The sequence below is a fragment of the Orycteropus afer genome, unplaced genomic scaffold, assembly GCF_000298275.1.
Source record: "Orycteropus afer afer isolate SDZICR_OR568_19922 unplaced genomic scaffold, OryAfe1.0 scaffold00201, whole genome shotgun sequence".
In the NCBI taxonomy this organism is placed as follows: Eukaryota; Metazoa; Chordata; class Mammalia; order Tubulidentata; family Orycteropodidae; genus Orycteropus; species Orycteropus afer.
In genome coordinates, this window is record NW_006921788.1 from 4,032,914 (window position 1) to 4,050,316 (window position 17,403).

Sequence of the window (17,403 nt, forward strand, 5' to 3'; positions counted from 1 at the left end):
CCTTGGAGAGAACAATCATGGGAGAAAGAAGGGCTGTTTATGCACAGGGAGACAGCTCAGGGGGCAGGAGTGCATGGAGGGATGGACACAGGGAAGGGGTAACTAACTACTGGGAGAAGTGGGAGGGGAGCTGTTGCATTACGGTTAATTGTAGTCCATGTCATGAGACAAAGTGTATGTGAACTACTGTATGGAAAGTGAATTTGCTCTGTAAATTTTCACCCAAATCACAATTTTAAAAAAATAATAAAAAGTTAAAAAAAAAAAAAAAAGAAAAAAGATTCCCCTTTCTCCTCTGCAGACCCAGTTTCTCCCTCTCTTCTGAAGCATTCCTATCAGCACAAAAGAATACTTCCATACTCCCATCTGAAAACAAAACAAAAACCTCTTCTGTGATTATACATCCCTCTCTCCAGCCAGTACCACTCTTCTCGGATCCACTTCACAGCAAAACTTCTTGAACAACTTGTCCAAATCCCCATCCCACTTCCTCTCACCACCTCTCACCACCCACTCCAGGCAGGCTGTGTTTGCCGCACTTCACAGACTGCTCTTGTAGAGGTTACCAGAGCCACATGCAATGCTCCTATTCTCTTGGCAGCACAAGTCCTGCTAGAATCTCCTTGAAATGCTTTTTTTCTGGTGGATTCTATGACACCATTCTCCTATTCCTTGTGCTATTCATACCAGCTGCTGCATCTCAGTGTACAGATGCCTCTGCCCCACTCTGAACCCTGAAGAGTGATGGGTTCTTGGATTCTATCTTGACTGCTTCTCTTCTACTAGGCTCTTTCCCTAATTAAGCTCAGTGAGCCCCATGGCTCTAAATACCCATCCACATCTGTGTTTTACAGAGTTTTGTGAATATGGTCTACAGTGAAAAATGTTTTATAATATCTTAATACACACACACACACACATATATATATATATACAAATGCATGTGCAAATATTTCATGAAGAAGTACATCTCTTTACTGAGTAGAATGCACTCTGATATCTTCCATTCTATTTCAAGAATAACAAGGGTTGAAGTCTATGACATTGATTTTATGTCCTAATAACAGGTCACATTTGTAAAACACTGGGTGATCTGATAATGACCTGCAAAAGTCTATCTCCTGCCTTAACCATGCCATGGGACACTAGACTCCAAACAACTGCCTACACTTCTGTTCTGCCTGGATGTCAAATGGATATTTCCCAATTAACATGTCTAAGAAGGAACCATGGATTCCACAGCCCAAGTCTTACCAACTCCTACCTCACACTCTAAATAAATCTCAGCAAATGGCTTCTGTCTACTCAATTGCTCTGGTCAAAACCCCAGAGCTCATCTTTGGTGTCTCCCTTTTCTTTTCTTTCTTCAGAAAGAGTCAGCAAACTCTAAGTCCAGGGGTGGGCCACATGAAGTTTCTTTGGAACACAACCCACCCATTTGTTTATATATTGCCTGCTATAATAGCAGAGTGGAATAGAGACTGTATGGCTCATAAAAGCTCAACAATTTACTATCTGGTGTTTCACAGAAAAAGTTTGCTGACCTCTGGGCTCTACAGTCAAGCTCTCATCCCTAATGACTCCAAAACACCTCCCAAATCCATCTACTTCTCTCCACCTCCACTGTTCTACTCTGGGCCAGGTTGCCAACATCCTTGCTCAAACCACTGCAATAGTTCCTAAAAGTCTCCCCTCTTCCACTCCTGCTCCCTAAAATATATTTTCCACATATATGTCAGAATGACTGTATAAAACTCTTAATGAGACATTGTTCCTTCGTTGCTTGAATCACACGGAAAATGACATTGAAACTTCTAATGTGGGTCTTTAGTCTCTGAATTCTGCCACCTCAGCCCCCTGCCACCATCTCCATTCTTCAGTCATGCTGGCCTCCCTTCCGTTGTCTTTCTTGGGGCCTTTGCACAAATTGTTCCCTCTCCCTGGAAAGCCATGCCCCATGCACTGTAGTTTCCTTCCTGGTGGTCACACACATCCTGCAGTCTCATATAAAGCAGCCCTCTCACCATTCCTCTGTAAGCTCCTGCTCCTATCAGCTCATTTTACTTCTTCACAGAACTTTTCTCTGGCTGATAAGTTCTTGGTTAACTGTTTACTTCTGCCTTTCTTCTCTTCTCTTAGAATAAAAGCTGCATGAGATCAAGAGGCTTATCTGTTTGTTTACATTGATTCTGCTCAATTTCCAATGCCTAGACAATGCCTAAGGAGCTCTGGTAGCACAGTGACTAAGACATCTGACTGCTACCCAGAAGGATGGTGGTTCAAACCCACCAGCCACTCCACAGAAGCAAGCCTGGGCAATCTATTTCCACAAAGATTTACCACCCCGGAAACCCAATGGGGGTTGCTATGAATCAGAATTGACTCAACAGCAGTGGGTTTGGTTTTTCTGGTTTAGACAATGCCTAAGGAGCTCTGGTGGGGCAACGGTTAAGTGTACAGTTACTAATCAAAAGATCTGGTGGTATGAACTCACCCAGAGGCTGTCTTGGAAAAAGATCTGTTGATATGCTTCCTTAAAAATTACAGGTCAGAAAATCCTATAAGGTAGGTCTACACTGTCACATGGGTTGCTATGAGTCGACAATTAACTCGGTGGCAAATCTAACAGCAACAACAGGTAATATCTGGCACGTGTTGTTAATGAATTTGTCCCTAAAAACGGGAAAACAAAGCATCTTCTTTACGTTCACCTTCAAGGCTGTAAGTAGAAATACAGTAAACTCTACAGCCTGACAGACATGCCAAAATTCTAACAGGAAACGTCTACACTATTCCATTAAGGTTGAAGGTTATCACAACTCCTTAATGGGAACTCCTTATAAATTACATGCACATTTATAATAAGTAATGCACAAAAACAAGTTGCTCAGTGTATTAACTTTACCTTCAGAGAGGACAAAACATTGGCTTGGAGAAATAAAGTAGAAGTTTGAGTGTGCCAATCATTGTGTATCACAAATATAACTTAGAAATAAAACTCAAGTCCTCTCATCAAGTCTAAAACTGCATATAAATGTTAAATAAGTATGTGAAGTCTGCTTAAGCTTAAAAGTTGTAAGACCAAAAATCCATAAAAATCTCAGAGTTTCTTAAAATGCTGAAAGTGATGGGTAATTTTTATGTTTTATATAATGAAAAACAAGAACTAAAATAGGTATTTTTATTTTCATCTCATCTCTTGTGGTAACTCATCTCAAATATAAATGTGACTTAACATTCTATAAAGATTTGTCAAATAAAATCTCTGATAACTTTAAACCAAGGCAATAAACCAAAATAGCAACTTAAAATTACATTGCATTAGTAATAAAGGCCAGAAGGCTCCTTAATAGCAAATGCAAACATCATCCTGTTTAGCACCATGGAGGAGGTAGGAAGTTTGCTAATTTTAACTTGAACAACTTCTAAAAGCTAGCAAGACATTAGGCAACATGCTAGATCTGACAAGAGAACTCAACTTCCAATATTATTAGAAAACTAGGCACTGTAAATAAAAAATGAGGTTGATGAGTGTCAGGTATCAAATCAGATAAATATATCAAGGAGACATCAACACTTTTTTTAAAACAGAGTTCTGCCAAACTATATCTTGCTGATCGTTCATGCAGCAGACTATATATATTTCATATATAAATTCAAGTTCTTGTGGTATTTTAAAGTTTCTTATCTTTTTTGGATCAAAGGTACCTAACATTAATGAAATAATTTAAATTAAGCTTCTTAAACAAAGTCAGTCCAGTGTGAAGGATGAGATGTGACCCTGATGCACAGCGACCTCCTGTGTGTCACAGCAGAACTATGTTCCATGGGTTTTCAGAAGGCTGATTTTTCAGGCATTTCTTCTGAGGCAACACTGGCTGGGCTTCAGCTAGCAACATTTCATTCAGCAGCCAAGCTGTTAACCATTTGCACTAAGACGGAACTTAGTAAGCCTGTAAATAGCCTTTAAACCTAGATGAGACTGTCCCAGGATTGGGAAAGTAAAGACTGACCCAAGTGCTGACACCTTACAAGTCTTTTAAGTTCTATGATTTTCAATTCCTGTGACTCCTTAGCATCTAGTTAGCACAGGCAAAGAGCTTAGAACAGTGCCTACTCACAGAAACAACTTAGTAAATAGGACCTTGTGCTTTGGTCATGTTACGAGGAAGGATCGTTCCCTGAAGAAGGATATTGTACTTATTAATGTAGAGGGTAAGTGCAAAAGGGGAAGGCCCTCAATAAGATGGATCGACACAGTAGCTGCAACAACGGGCTCAAGCATGGCAATGACTATGAGATGATGCAGGAATGGGCAGTGTTTCATTGTGTTATACATAAGGTTGATGTGAGTCAACACAGACTTGATGGCACCTAAGAACACAACAACATTACTAATACCTACATAAAAATAAATCAATTAGCCATAAAGTTGCCTTCAATCTTGTATTTTTCTTCTACTGAAAGAGAAAAAAAGTAAAATAAAGGATATTTAACATTTATTTCTGAGGGTCAAACAGTGAAAATCTCCAGAGCGGAGCTATCCACTACACTTTCTGTGATGATGGAAACGTTCTATACCTGCACTGTCCAATATGGTAGCCACTAGCCACAGGAGGCTGCTGGGCACTTGAATTGTAGCCAGTTGAACTGAAGAAATGAATTTTTAATCTTATCTAATTTAATAGCCACATGTGCTAGTGGTTACTATCCCAGAGAACATGTTTAATAGGGCCAACGTAATTCACTGACACGATGGGCAACTGACATGCTGATCAAAGCATTTGCTTGTTATATGCAGCCTGGAACAGAGAGCTCAGACTCTGCAGACAAAATGACCTGAGGTTGGATTCTGGCTATGTCATTTTACAGCCCTGCAACTTAGACCTCACCAATAAGCTGCTGTTTCCTCAGCTGTGTTAGTGCTTACCTCAGAAAGTTTACTTATTTTCTCCCAGGCTCCTTTCCCAACAATTTAGCTCTTTGGGAGACTCTTGGCACCATCCCTGCCAGGCAGCCAGCTTAGAGAAGAGAGTTGGCAGTGCTAGAAGATCGCACAGGTGGTGTGCCCTCAGTTTAGCTCACACTTATGCACCCACTTTCTACATGCCAAGCTCCATGCAAGTCTCTGGGCATACAGGGGTGAATGAGATGCAAGCCCCTGCAACACTCTGGGAAGGATGTGAAGTGTGTCTAGTAGGGGGCTGTTGGTACATATATGTGATGGGGGGAAGTGTTAGGAAAGTGAGGACGTACAGAAGTTAAAGTGAAAGCAAGGAAAGAAAAAGTAGCCACGACCTCGAAATATCAGAGCAGGCTTTACTGAAGAAAAGCCCATGAGGGATGACTTTAGAAGCAATGTAAACAATGCCAGTTGCAGAGTAGAGCCGTGTCTGGGGGAAGCGCTTCCCCCTTTTATAGGGACCTCTGGTGTACAAGGGGTTTTGCAAGAGTTGCAGTTTCCAGAAAGTGGGGTTGTTTTCGACAAGGTGAGGGTGGGGTCTGCAGGTGGAACTTATCCTTGAGGTTTCACAAGGCAGGGGAGGGTGTGAGGTCTACAAGCACAGTTTATTTCTAAGGTTTCTCCAGACAGGGAAGGGTGTGGGGTCTGCAGGTAGAATTTATCTTTGAGGTTTCAGGGTGTCTTAGCCAAGTTTAGAGTAGCCAGTTTGGTCCTTCAGGAAGGTTCTAAGATTCAGAAAGTTCTCTTAAGGATGACTAGCACCAGGACCAGTTATGGTTGAGTCAATTCTGACTCATGGTGACCCCATTTATGATAACAGAACTGTGCTCCATGGGGTTTTCAATGACTGATCTTTTGGATCACCAGGCTTTTCTTCTGGGACACCTTGGGGTTGACTCAAATCTCTTAACTTTTTGGTTACCAGCCAAACATGTTAACCATGTGCACTACCCAGGGACTCCTTGAGGATCAGTGTTTATGAAAACTAAATGCCTGGCATTAATTAATTCTTTCATTCAACATATATGACTTTTTTTTTTTTTTAAATAAAATATGTGAGGCACTATTTTAGATGGTGAGGATAGTGTAGTGAATGAGAGCATGTTTCTGTGCTTGTGGAGATCACAAGTAAGTTCAAGTGCAATGAGGAAGAGCGATGGAGTAGAAAGAGAGGGTGGTGGATACAATCTTAATTCATGTTGCATGGTCACAGCACGCTTCTCTGATAGAGGACTTCCCAGTAGAGGCCTAAAGGAAGGGAGGGAGAGAGTCCTGTGGCTAGCTGCAAAAAGAAAGATGCAGACAGAGGGAGAAGCAAGTGCTAGGGCCCAGTCACAGGACTTTGGAGTTTACTCTGAATGATGAGAAGCCTCAAGTGAGGAGTGACTTGATCCAATTTACTTTAAATCACTCCAGCTGTCTTGTGGAGATGGGCTTGTAAGAAGCAGTGAGACCTGTGGGGAGGCCAGGTGCCACATGATAGATAGCAGAGGCTGTGGAAGACGTGGGATGTAGTCCAATCCTGGTAATACTTTGAAGGTAGAGCTGACAGTATTTGCTTATGTGACTATACAGGTCTCCATCTCTATTAGGACATCACTCTGCAAGCAACCTGAATTCCCCTTTCAGAGGCCCTGCAGCTCAGTTTGAGACACTGGAGCACTCAAATACTTAAGTGGTGCAATTTGCAATTCATTTTCTTGTCCAAGACCAGAGGGCAAAGAGAAGAGAAGGGCCTGATCACCCAGGTTTAACTCTTTGGCGCACAGCTCACTGTGTTTCTAATTCTGATGGTTTTGCATTATTTCAGAAAGAAAGCACAAACACACATACATAGGGAAGAGCTAATGCTAATGATATGCTTAGATGATGAGATTAGATATTGCTTTTCCTGTTTGGATTGATACAATTTAATGAACTAAATATCATCAGTAAATTTTGATGAGAGTTAAGTGGCATCAATTTGCACAGACTTCAGCCCTTATTCACTTATTTATGTATAAAAATCACTCCTAAACAGTTAGGGTATTGGAGCAGTTTCTTGTCTGTAATCCAAGAGCACGGTGGGTAAGACACAATGTCTGAAGCCCAATTTCCTGGGTTTAAACCTTAGCTTTGCCACTAACCAGTTCTGTGGGTTTTGGGTCAATCATAGAAACTCTATGTGCCTCAGCTTTCCCTTCTTCAAAATGGACCCAATACTGTACTTACCTCAGAGTCAGTTCTTAAAAACTACAATCGGCAAAATGTTTAGAACCATGCCTGGCACATTAAGCAAATCCTTTCTTAGAAAGGAGTGTTTGTTATACACTCTTCCCCAACTAAACCAGAAATTTTCTGACAGAGCACACATCTGCTTTGTGATACTAAATTTAGCAGTGGAATTTGAATACATAAGACACACACAATTCCTTCCTTTTTTTTTTCCTGCGTAGGAGACAGCCATCACGGCCCTCATTTCACAGGGAATCCCTCATGGAATCACACTGCAAATTGGTGATATTTCCAATGTGGTCACAACAATGGGTTGCTGTGAAGTTTTATTCACGTGTGTGCATTGCTCAGTACCACTTACTATATACCAGGCATATACCATGCCTGGTATATAGTAAGTACACGTCATGTAAATGTTACTACATAATGATGGTAGTAACACTGTCGTTACTGTCATCATCACCACCATCATTTTCTTATCTAACTTTTGCCTTTTAATATCTCTTGATCATTGCTCTCAACTTATGAAACATAATATAAAGCTCTGTGACTAATTTCTTTTGTGACCTGAGGAGTGAGTTTCATTTCTCCTACTAGTATTTACTGAGACCTTACTGTATATCAGGCTTCCTGCCAGGTGCCAGGGATACAAGAGTGAAAGTCACAAATGGTCCTGCCCTCCAGGAGCTGTAACACTCCATTGCTTTATAACCCAACTTCAACAGTACTTAGTGACAGAATAGAAGCATGCAGTATAATACAGTGTGTACAGACTGGAAAACAAAACATCACTGCTACTACTGTTGTCCAGTTTGTACAAGCTGTACACTAAATGCTTTTGTCCTGTCATTATGTAATGTGACAAAAGCTACTGGGAGCATCTCTAATGTCAAGTCCTGCCTTCTCTTCTCTTCCTCTGAAGTAGAAGAATGTGGGATTTGGGAGCTGAAATGGGGAAGGATGAGAAATTTGTTGCTTATAAAATAGACTCTATAAGAAGAACATTACTCAGCATTAGGATCTCTGGTAGCATAGTGCCTATGGCATTTGACTGCTAACCAAAAGATTGGTAGTTCAAACCTACTAGTAGCTCCATGGAAGGAAGATGGGGCAATCTACTTCCACAGAGATTTACCGCTCGGAAACCAAATGGGGGTCACGACTATGAGTCAGAATTAACTTGATGGCAGTGGGTTTGGGTTTTTTTTTTTTTTTTTTTTGGCTTTATGCAGCATTGAGAATGATGTTTTAATTTTAGAAACTTATTTTCTTCCCCAAGTTACATGTGACAGGGTCAAAACTAGAAGAAACCATGGGAGCTAGAGCCTAGCATTGGTTGTAACTCTGACTGTACATGAGACTCCCCAGTGGAGCTACTTAAAAAAATACAGATGCCTGGACACAATGCACAGAGTTAAGATTCTACAGGTCCAGAGTACAATCCAAGGATTTCAAATTTCTTTTTAATAAGAAAGCCACCTACTCAGTTGCTTCTGATGTTTGGCAGTAGTAGAAAATTCACCAATTTATCATGTGACCACTACTGTCAGGATTTAACACAAATGCTACCTTGTCTACATCTGTCTGTCTTACTAATGCACAGAAGTTAAGAATGATTCCATTTTTTTTTTTTTATTGTGATTTGGGTGAAGATTTACAAAGCAAATTCACTTTCCATTCAGCAGTTCACATACACTTTGTCTCATGACATTGACCACAGTTTACCACAATGCAACAGCTCCCCTTCCACTTCCTTCCCCTAGTTACCTCTTCCCCGTGTCCATCCCTCCATGGACCCCTGAGATGTCTCCCTGTGCATAAGCAGCCCTTCTTTCTCCCATGATTGTTCTCTCCAAGGATAGTATCTACCTAAGGTAAATGTTCAACTCATATGCCTGTCTTTTGCTTGGCTGGAAGCCACAGGTGTGGGTTCAATTTCAGACCTAAAGGGCAGCTAGGGACCATAGTCTCAGTGGTTCCACCAGGCTCTATCAGACCAGCAAACCTGGTCCCCCCCTCCCTTTGATTCCCATTTTTTTAGATGCTGTTCTAAGCATAGAGAAGGTAAGTGACAAAGCCAGTAAAGCAAGAAGCTGGGATTCAAATTTCTGTCAGTCTAGCTACAAAATCTTGTGGTCTTTCCTCTACACAGCAATATCATTCTTCAAGTAAAATTAGAGACTTAATGATTATCTAGTTCAAAACACTCTATTCTCTGATTAAGAAATGAGCCTGAGGGTAGTAGTAGTAGTAACATGCTCAGTAACACAGCCATTTAAGGATGGTGTAGCACCTAAGGCATTTGACTGCTAACGAGAAGACTAGCGGTTCAAACCCACCAGCCACTCCTTGGAAGGAATGTTGGGCAATATACTTCCGTAGTAATACCACCTTGGAAACCCAATGAGGGGTAGCTATGAGTCAGATTTGACTCAACGGCAGTGAGTTTGGTTTGTTTGGTTTATTGAGCTAGAGGTGGCTCCCGACACACACAGTTCAGCTTTCTTTTTCTTACATATTTTCTCTCAAAAGCCAAAACATATTTTCTTCATTTTCACAATAGATTACCAAATCTTTTCTGAAAACAGAGTACTCTGACTCAACACAAAATTATCTCTTAGAGTGTCATCCTTTCTAATAAGTATGAATGAGCCAAATATATAAAATATTTTACACAGAGGGGCAGAGGTGATGATGTTACTAAAACATAATCCCTTTTTTATAGAGAAAACCTTTATGTGACAAATTATATATCTTTTGAAATTCAAAAACAAAAACAATGTCTATTTAGTAATCACTTTCCAGCTTGATTTTTCAAATATCTCAAAGAAGTCTCTAGACTCACATTACTGTCAAGCAAAACACTTTCCAAAAGCAAATGTTCTGTTACAAAATTAAAAAATGAAAAGCACTCTCCTGACTGGACAGCAGAGGGAGAAGGAGGAAAGGATGAACGATGGAAAGATCAGGAGCCAGGCATGGAAGGAAGGTGCTACCTTTCAAAGATCTGTGACTGATAGTCCTGGTACAGGCAGGAAGATGTTCAGGGAGAGGAAGGTTTATAAACAAATCAGTAATGGGCCCAGCTGCCTGGGCATGTGGACAGGCATTCTCAGCAACTCCAACCCTGACCCTGGATGCTGTTCTGGTTCCTGAAATTTACAAATGATATTTCAACCTCAGGAGCTCTGGTAGCATAGTGCCTAAGGCACTTGACTGATAACCAGAAGGCTGGCAGTTCAAACCCACTAGCCACTCCTCGGAGGGAAGATGGGCAATCTACTTCCGTAGTGATACTGCCTCAAAAATCCAAGGAGGGGTCGCTATGAGTTGGGTCTGACTCGATGGTACATAACAACCACAACAACAACACTTCAACCTCTGCTTGATTTCCAGATAAGAAAAAGAGAGAGACAGAAATTGAAACTACTAATGATGAAATATACTGCATCTTGAAAATACATATAAAAAATGAACTTAGGATATTAAGAGTCAAAATGGATGCTACAAATGTACCAGTTTTGCTCAAAAGTAGAAAAGACTTTTCTTTAAAGCACAGAAAGCCTCATCCTTGAGATCTGAATTCCTGAGAATCACCGCAGATTTAATGAGTTTATCAATCTGTTTACTAGAAGCTATGACAGAAATGAGATTCATTAAACAGAATCAGTGAAATGGCCATTTACTTTCTCATTTCAGGTGCTGCTGTCTTTGTTCTTTCATCAAACCTTCTCATTATACCCCCACCACATAAGAGGGATGATTAAATGTCAGCCTCAATTCAAATACCTAATGTATGGCAGAAACAAATATATTTACATGCTTTCAAGAAAGATAAATAATAGCTGGTACTAGTCTACCAACTGCAGATGTACAAACTTTCTATCCTATACATAAATCAAACACAACACATAATGTGTATTTTAAAGACTGCTGGTGTTATAGTGATTTTAAATTACTCAGGTTCTGGAATAAACTATGCAGATGATGAATAATGTGAAAATATATTCTGGATCTTTTCATGCTAATTTAGTGTTATAAACTGTAATGGCATTAACAAAAAGGAGGTCTTAGGGGAGAAGGCAAACATGCTTAAAATCAAGGGATGGTGTTAGCTACTGTTGAGTCAGCCCCCAATTTATGGTGGCCCCATGCACAACAGAACAAAACACTACCAGGTCATACACCATCCCCATGATCTGTTGCTGACCTGACTATATGAAACCCAGGGTTTTCACTGGCTGATTTTCAGAAGTAGATTGCCAGGTCTTTCTTCCTAGCCCACCTCAGTCTGGAAGCTCTACTGAAACCTGTTCAGCATCATAGAAACATGCAAGCCTCCAATGACAAATAGGAGGTGGCTGCGTGCCTGGGATGCACTGGCCGGTCGCTAGCATGAAAGTGAGACTTCTACCACTGAATCACCACTGCCCCCTAAAATCAAGGAGTATGTTTCTATAATGAATTATTTGCTAGTTTGGGTAAATCCATTGTAATATGGCTTTAGTAAGTATTTTAAGTTAGATTACAATGGGGTTTATCTTGTGGTCCCCTTAGAAGTGCATTAATGAAACAGAGAAACTCAACATACAGATAAAAGAAATGAAAGAGCAAATAAATGGAGAAGAGCAAAGCAACTGTCAAATGAGCAGTGATGGGATCAAAGGGGCCCCTGTGGTACCAAGCACACCAAAAAGTTTTCAAGCTGTTGGCCACAGAAATCAGCAATTATGCAAAACAACAGATCTATTCCAACTTAGGTATGTGAAGCAAGTCATCAGAGTGGAAATCCCAGAAATCCCCGAGCCATGGTAAAGTTCTCAGGCTGGGATCTTCCAACTTCACACAAAGTAGTAGTAAAGATCAGATGAGAGTAGTGTGCAGGTGTGAAAGTGCTTTCTAAAATGGTGACCTGTCTATAAGTACAGACATCATCATCACCATATTTATGTTTAGCTCACTTTCTACTACATCTTAGTCACTGTTTACAGGTATTGTACCCAGATCTCTGTGCAGTGAAGGGATTTAGATATAAGAACAGCCTTCAAAATCTCATTGGTGGGAATAACATTTTTAAGATTAAATCTGCACAGTGGCTTTTATAACTGTTCAAGAAGTGCTCAATGAGAATTTCTATTCACACTGATAGTAGTTCTATATTTGGGATTTCCTTCCAGCAACCCTAAGCGTTTTGATATCAGAAGATATAACTTCATGAGATCATGAGAAGATGGCTGCCATAAGACAAATTAGTTTCCTCTATTGCAACAGAACCAAGAAGAAATAAATGTCTGGATCCTTATCTCTTTACTTTGGTCATGTAATCAGTGGGGGCCAGTCCCTGGAGAAGAATATCATGCTTGGTAAAGTAGAGGGCCAGTGAGAAAGGGGAGGACCCTCAATGAGATGGACTGATACACTGGCTGCAACAATGGGCTCAAACATAGCAATAATTTTGAGGATGGCCCAGGACCGGGCAGTGTTTTGTTCTCTTGTACATGGGGTCACTACGAGGTGGAACCTACTCAACAGCAACTAACAACAACAATGGCAAAGGATATGAAGAAATGGAGTGACATGATGGAGGCCAAATGGAGGTACCAGGGGCTACTTTAACTGAAGTGATCAGAGAAACCCTGTCTCGGGAGGAGACCTGGATAACACTGAGCCAGCAAAGGAAAGAGTTCGGGAAGAACATTCCAGGCAGAGGGAACAAGAAGTACAAAGGCCTTAGTCAAGAAAGGACTTGGAGCCCTCAACTAACAGAAAAGAGGCCAGTGTGAAAGAAGAGGGAAGAAAATCAAATACTCAAGGAAATAATTAGTCCAAAGGACTAATGGACCACACAAGCTCCAGCCTCCACTAGCCTGAAACCAGAAGAACTAGATGGTGCCTGGCTACTACTACTAACTGCTCTGACTGGGAACACAGTAGAAGGTCCTGGATAGAGTGGGAGAAAAATGCACAACAAAATTCAAAATCAAGAAATAGACCAGAATTACCAGTCTGACGGAGACTGGTGGAACCCCGGAGACTATGGTCCTTAGACACCCTTCAAACATGGAACTGAACCCACTCCTGGAGGCCACCTATTAGCCAAACAACAGATAGTCCTGAAAAATGAACAATAACACCTGTGAGGAACATGGTTCTCATAAACAACCAACCATACAAGCCCAAAAGGGTAGCAACTTCTAAAAACAAAGTTCAGAAGGCAGGTAGGGACAGAAAATATGGGTGAATTAGAACAGGGAAGCCAGGGAGAAGGTGGGAGGAGCACTGTTACACTGACAGGACTGCAACAAATATCATGAAACAAAATGTGTATAACTTGTTAATGGGAAACTAATCTGCTCTGTAAATACATAAACTTTCACTCAAACCACAATAAAATATTTAAGAAAAAGAGGCCAGTGTGGCTAAAGCACAGTGAGGAGGGGAAGAGGATTGTGACATGAGTTTGCAGAAGTGGGTGGGAGTCATATTTTACAAGCCATACAAGCCTAGCTCAGGAGACTTAACATAGAAACCAATGCTTTTAATGTAAATGGAAAAAAACAGAATCAGGAGAAGCCAGAAGGTCTTTCAAACACATTTCTAAGCATTTATATAAAAAATAATCTGAAAGGAACAGACATAAGAAAAGCCCTAAGTAGTCATCTGAAGATCAGTAAGATAAACAAATGATTTTGGATTACAAAACAGAACAAAACCTACGTACCTCCTCTTTGCACCAGCAACGTGACCTCACTTCCCTTTGGACATTCGATCAGCATATCCACTACTTGGTTGTGAGTTAATGCTTGCACATTCTTCTTATTAACTTCCACTATAAGATCCCCTTCTTTCAAGCCTCGGCACCTTGGACTGTCAACAATCTGTTTCACTCTTTGGCCACCACCACCAGGACTGTCTGCGATGGTAAAACCAAAGCCCATCGGCCCTTTGACTATATGAACCGTTATGAGTTCTGGCTGAGTGGCTATGGAGGAAGCCAAAGAGACAGTATCATTGGGGTAACCATGGGAACCATTTGAAGCCACATCAGCCGGGCTGCTGGGCCTAGCATCCTTCGTGCTATTGACTTTGCCTGTTTTACTACTGTGGCTGGCTGGTGAATCATATGTTTCTTGCCCATTCACAATAATTGGTTCTTTATCCAAAATGGCCACTGAAGTCACCAAACTTGTATTGGGGTCATCTGGGTCAAAAGGCAATGGATAACCTCGGCAGAGTTCAAGGTCCACACTGGCACCAATGGGAATGGACTGGAAGATTTTCACAACTTGAGCATGTGTATGTCCTAAAACACAGGTGTCGTTCACACTGACAATTACATCCCCTGCAAAAGGTAAGAGTTTGGGGTTAAAAACAAACAGCATCCAGACAGGCTAAGTCAGTCATGTAATGTTTTGTCCTAGCCATGCGGAACTGAACTGAAAATGGATTTGGAGGTGGTACCATAGGGCACAGAGACTGCTTCTTATACTTATTTTAACTGCTAATGAGGCATCCTTTTAGCATCTGATGCCTTCCCTGCTAGCAAGAATATAAAAACCATTGACAGAACACTGGGGCTTTCTTAAAAAAATAATTAATTAATTAAACTGCAGAAATTGACATTTAGAATTCATTTCTTCAAACGAATTCTCATTTGTAGTAAATTATGGCTTTACTGAACTCAGAAACATCCTCAAAGCCCCCCAGAGTTCAGACACTTTCAAAGGTTTTATTCTTTACAAGGGGAAGAATGTAGTAGTGGAGGAATTGGGTTCATTCTCAAGGTTTTTAAAAGACATTTATAACCCTGTGAAATCATGATGCTGTTTGGTCCTATTTTGGGCCCTGGGTATAAATCACACCACTCACAACATGCGAGGGCCCATGTGGTCTCTGTACCTGTTTCCATTTTGCCATCCAATGCAGCGGGCCCATCTAGGACCAAGCTTTTGATCTGAAGAAACTCATCAGGTTCATCGCCTCCAACGACTGTGAAGCCAAAGCCACGACTGCTTTTTCGCAGTTTTGTGTGAATGAACTTGCCTTTCAACTCAGAAGGGTTTCGTGTAAAAAAGGGTTTGCCTAGAGTAAAGCAAAAAAGCACAAGGATGTCACTGTAAGTAAAAAGATGAATTAAATGAGAAAAGATGCAAAATGTAGGTAATTCTTCAAGCTTACACGCTAGGGCATTTGGGCACATGGGTGTCTTAAGGAAGTCCTCCTTTGATTTCAGAATAAGAATGCTCCTAGGCTCTGGTGGTGTAGTGTCTAAGGCATTTGACTGCTAACCAGAAGGTTGGCAATTCAAACACACCAGGTGGTCTGAGGCTGGAAAATGAGGCAGTCTACTTCCACAAAAATTTACCACCTTGGAGCCTCAATGGCGGTCACTGTGAGTCAGAATTGACTCAATGGCAGTGAGTTTGCTGTGTTTTTTTTTGAGGCCATATTTTGGAGTCCCTGGATATCGTGAACAGTTATGTGTTCAGCTGCTAATTAAAAGGTCAGAGGTTTGCGTTCACCCAGAGGTGCCTCAGAAGAAAGGCCTGATGACCTTCTTTTCAAAAATCAGCATTGAAAATATTATGGGTCACAGTTCTGCTATGACATAACTGGGGCCACCATGAGACAGAATCAACTTGAAGGCAACTGCTAATTGATAGGACATTTTGTTAGAGGAGAAGGATACTATATATTTGGTGCATCAGATTAAGGTCCAATAGAAGATACAAGAGAAGGATGAAACTGGACTCAACTGCAAGGCATACTTTCTTGGCTTCCGTTCATGTAGTTTAATGGCAACTGAGCTGTCCTGGGGATCTTAAAAGAAAATGGACTGGGTCTTTATTTTCTTTTATTGTGTATTTTACAATATGGCTTCCAATGTGCTGCCTTAGACTTGACTTCCACTTGAAAAGCAAACTGTAACACTTTAGTTTCAAATCAAATAGAAACTCATTTTAAAAATGCACAGATAATACCAAGTATCATATAATGGTTGCAAAGAAAAATTTCATAGATATGTAGAATTGCTACTTTAAAATTAAAATAATCACAACTGTACTTTTGGTTTTCACTAAATTCTGAATTCAAATGATTTTTACTATTAATTTGTGAAAGAGCCCAGGCATGTCCACTGCTAAAATTTATTGCTTAAGAAAAGCTAAAGACATATGGCTCATGATATTAAGAAACAACAAACTAAACTAAATGATTACTAACAAGAGTCCTGCAGCTCCAAATTTAGCTGTATTATTTAAAGTAAATTAATAGACAGACACATAACTAAGTAATTTCCTGACCATGCTACTTAAGATTTACATAGGTTTTATTTATTTATTTATTTTTTAATACTTTCTCAAATTACTATTTGGACACAGAGCAAAAAGTTTTATTTTGGGCTTTATTAGTTGGGCATCTCTCTGTAACTGAGAAACTTGCTGGAATTCCTCTGGTTATCCCAAATAGTGGAAACAATTCCATCTCAGTCAGACTCTTTCATCTTTCGTAATTTCACTTCCTATTGCCTGCCCTTGTCACAGTTTTACCCATTTGCCACTTTTCTTTTTTATCAAAACGAAAAGAAAGGGGTAGGGGGGAGTAACAATTCCCACAATCCACAGTACCAGGAGCCTGGCACCCAGGAAGGAGAGTTATTTTGGGTTACTTATATCTGAAAGCCTTAAAAGGTCTCTGGGCACACATACAATTTTTAATTGCATATTTTAAAAGTTCCTGCCTTTAAAAAGGCTCTTAAATTGCCTACACTCATAGGTCTTTCTCACTAAACTCTCTAATGCAGTCTCAAGGCTTGCTAGAAGCTTGACAAACTACAGTCCTGTCACTGAGGTTGTAGAAAGGCAAAATCTAGTAGAGATGCATCATGGAACTTCATCTGCTGAGGCACCAGGAGGGTGATCTCAACTACAGCAAGCATTTGTGAGGATACAGCTGCCCAGGCAATTCTGTTGGAAAATGGAGGACAGGTGAGATAACCTCCAAATTTTATGTTCAGGGTATGAATGGTCTATATTCTTGAGGCAGAGACTACTAAGTAGTTCAGGGAGCTTAAACAGTTGACATCTTTCCAATGAGACCTTCCCTGATCACCTTTTTTTAGTGAGTCCTTCTCTGACAATCTTAATTTAAAAAAAAAAAAAAAAAATTACAAAACCTCCTCCAACATTCCCAAACCCTATTTCCTGCTACACTCTTCTCATCACCTA

General features: G+C 40.5%; 1 protein-coding gene across 1 annotated transcript in view; it reads right to left on the bottom strand.

Moving 5' to 3' along the window:
- Positions 1-17,403, bottom strand: part of MAGI1 (membrane associated guanylate kinase, WW and PDZ domain containing 1) — a 915,229-nt gene that overhangs the window by 70,161 nt on the left and 827,665 nt on the right. The window contains exons 11-12 of the mRNA XM_042781953.1: positions 15,077-15,259; positions 13,899-14,519 (exon numbers count right to left, since the gene is read on the bottom strand). Of these exons, the coding sequence (XP_042637887.1) occupies positions 13,899-14,519; positions 15,077-15,259 (804 nt within the window). The remainder of the gene's footprint in view (positions 1-13,898; positions 14,520-15,076; positions 15,260-17,403) is intronic.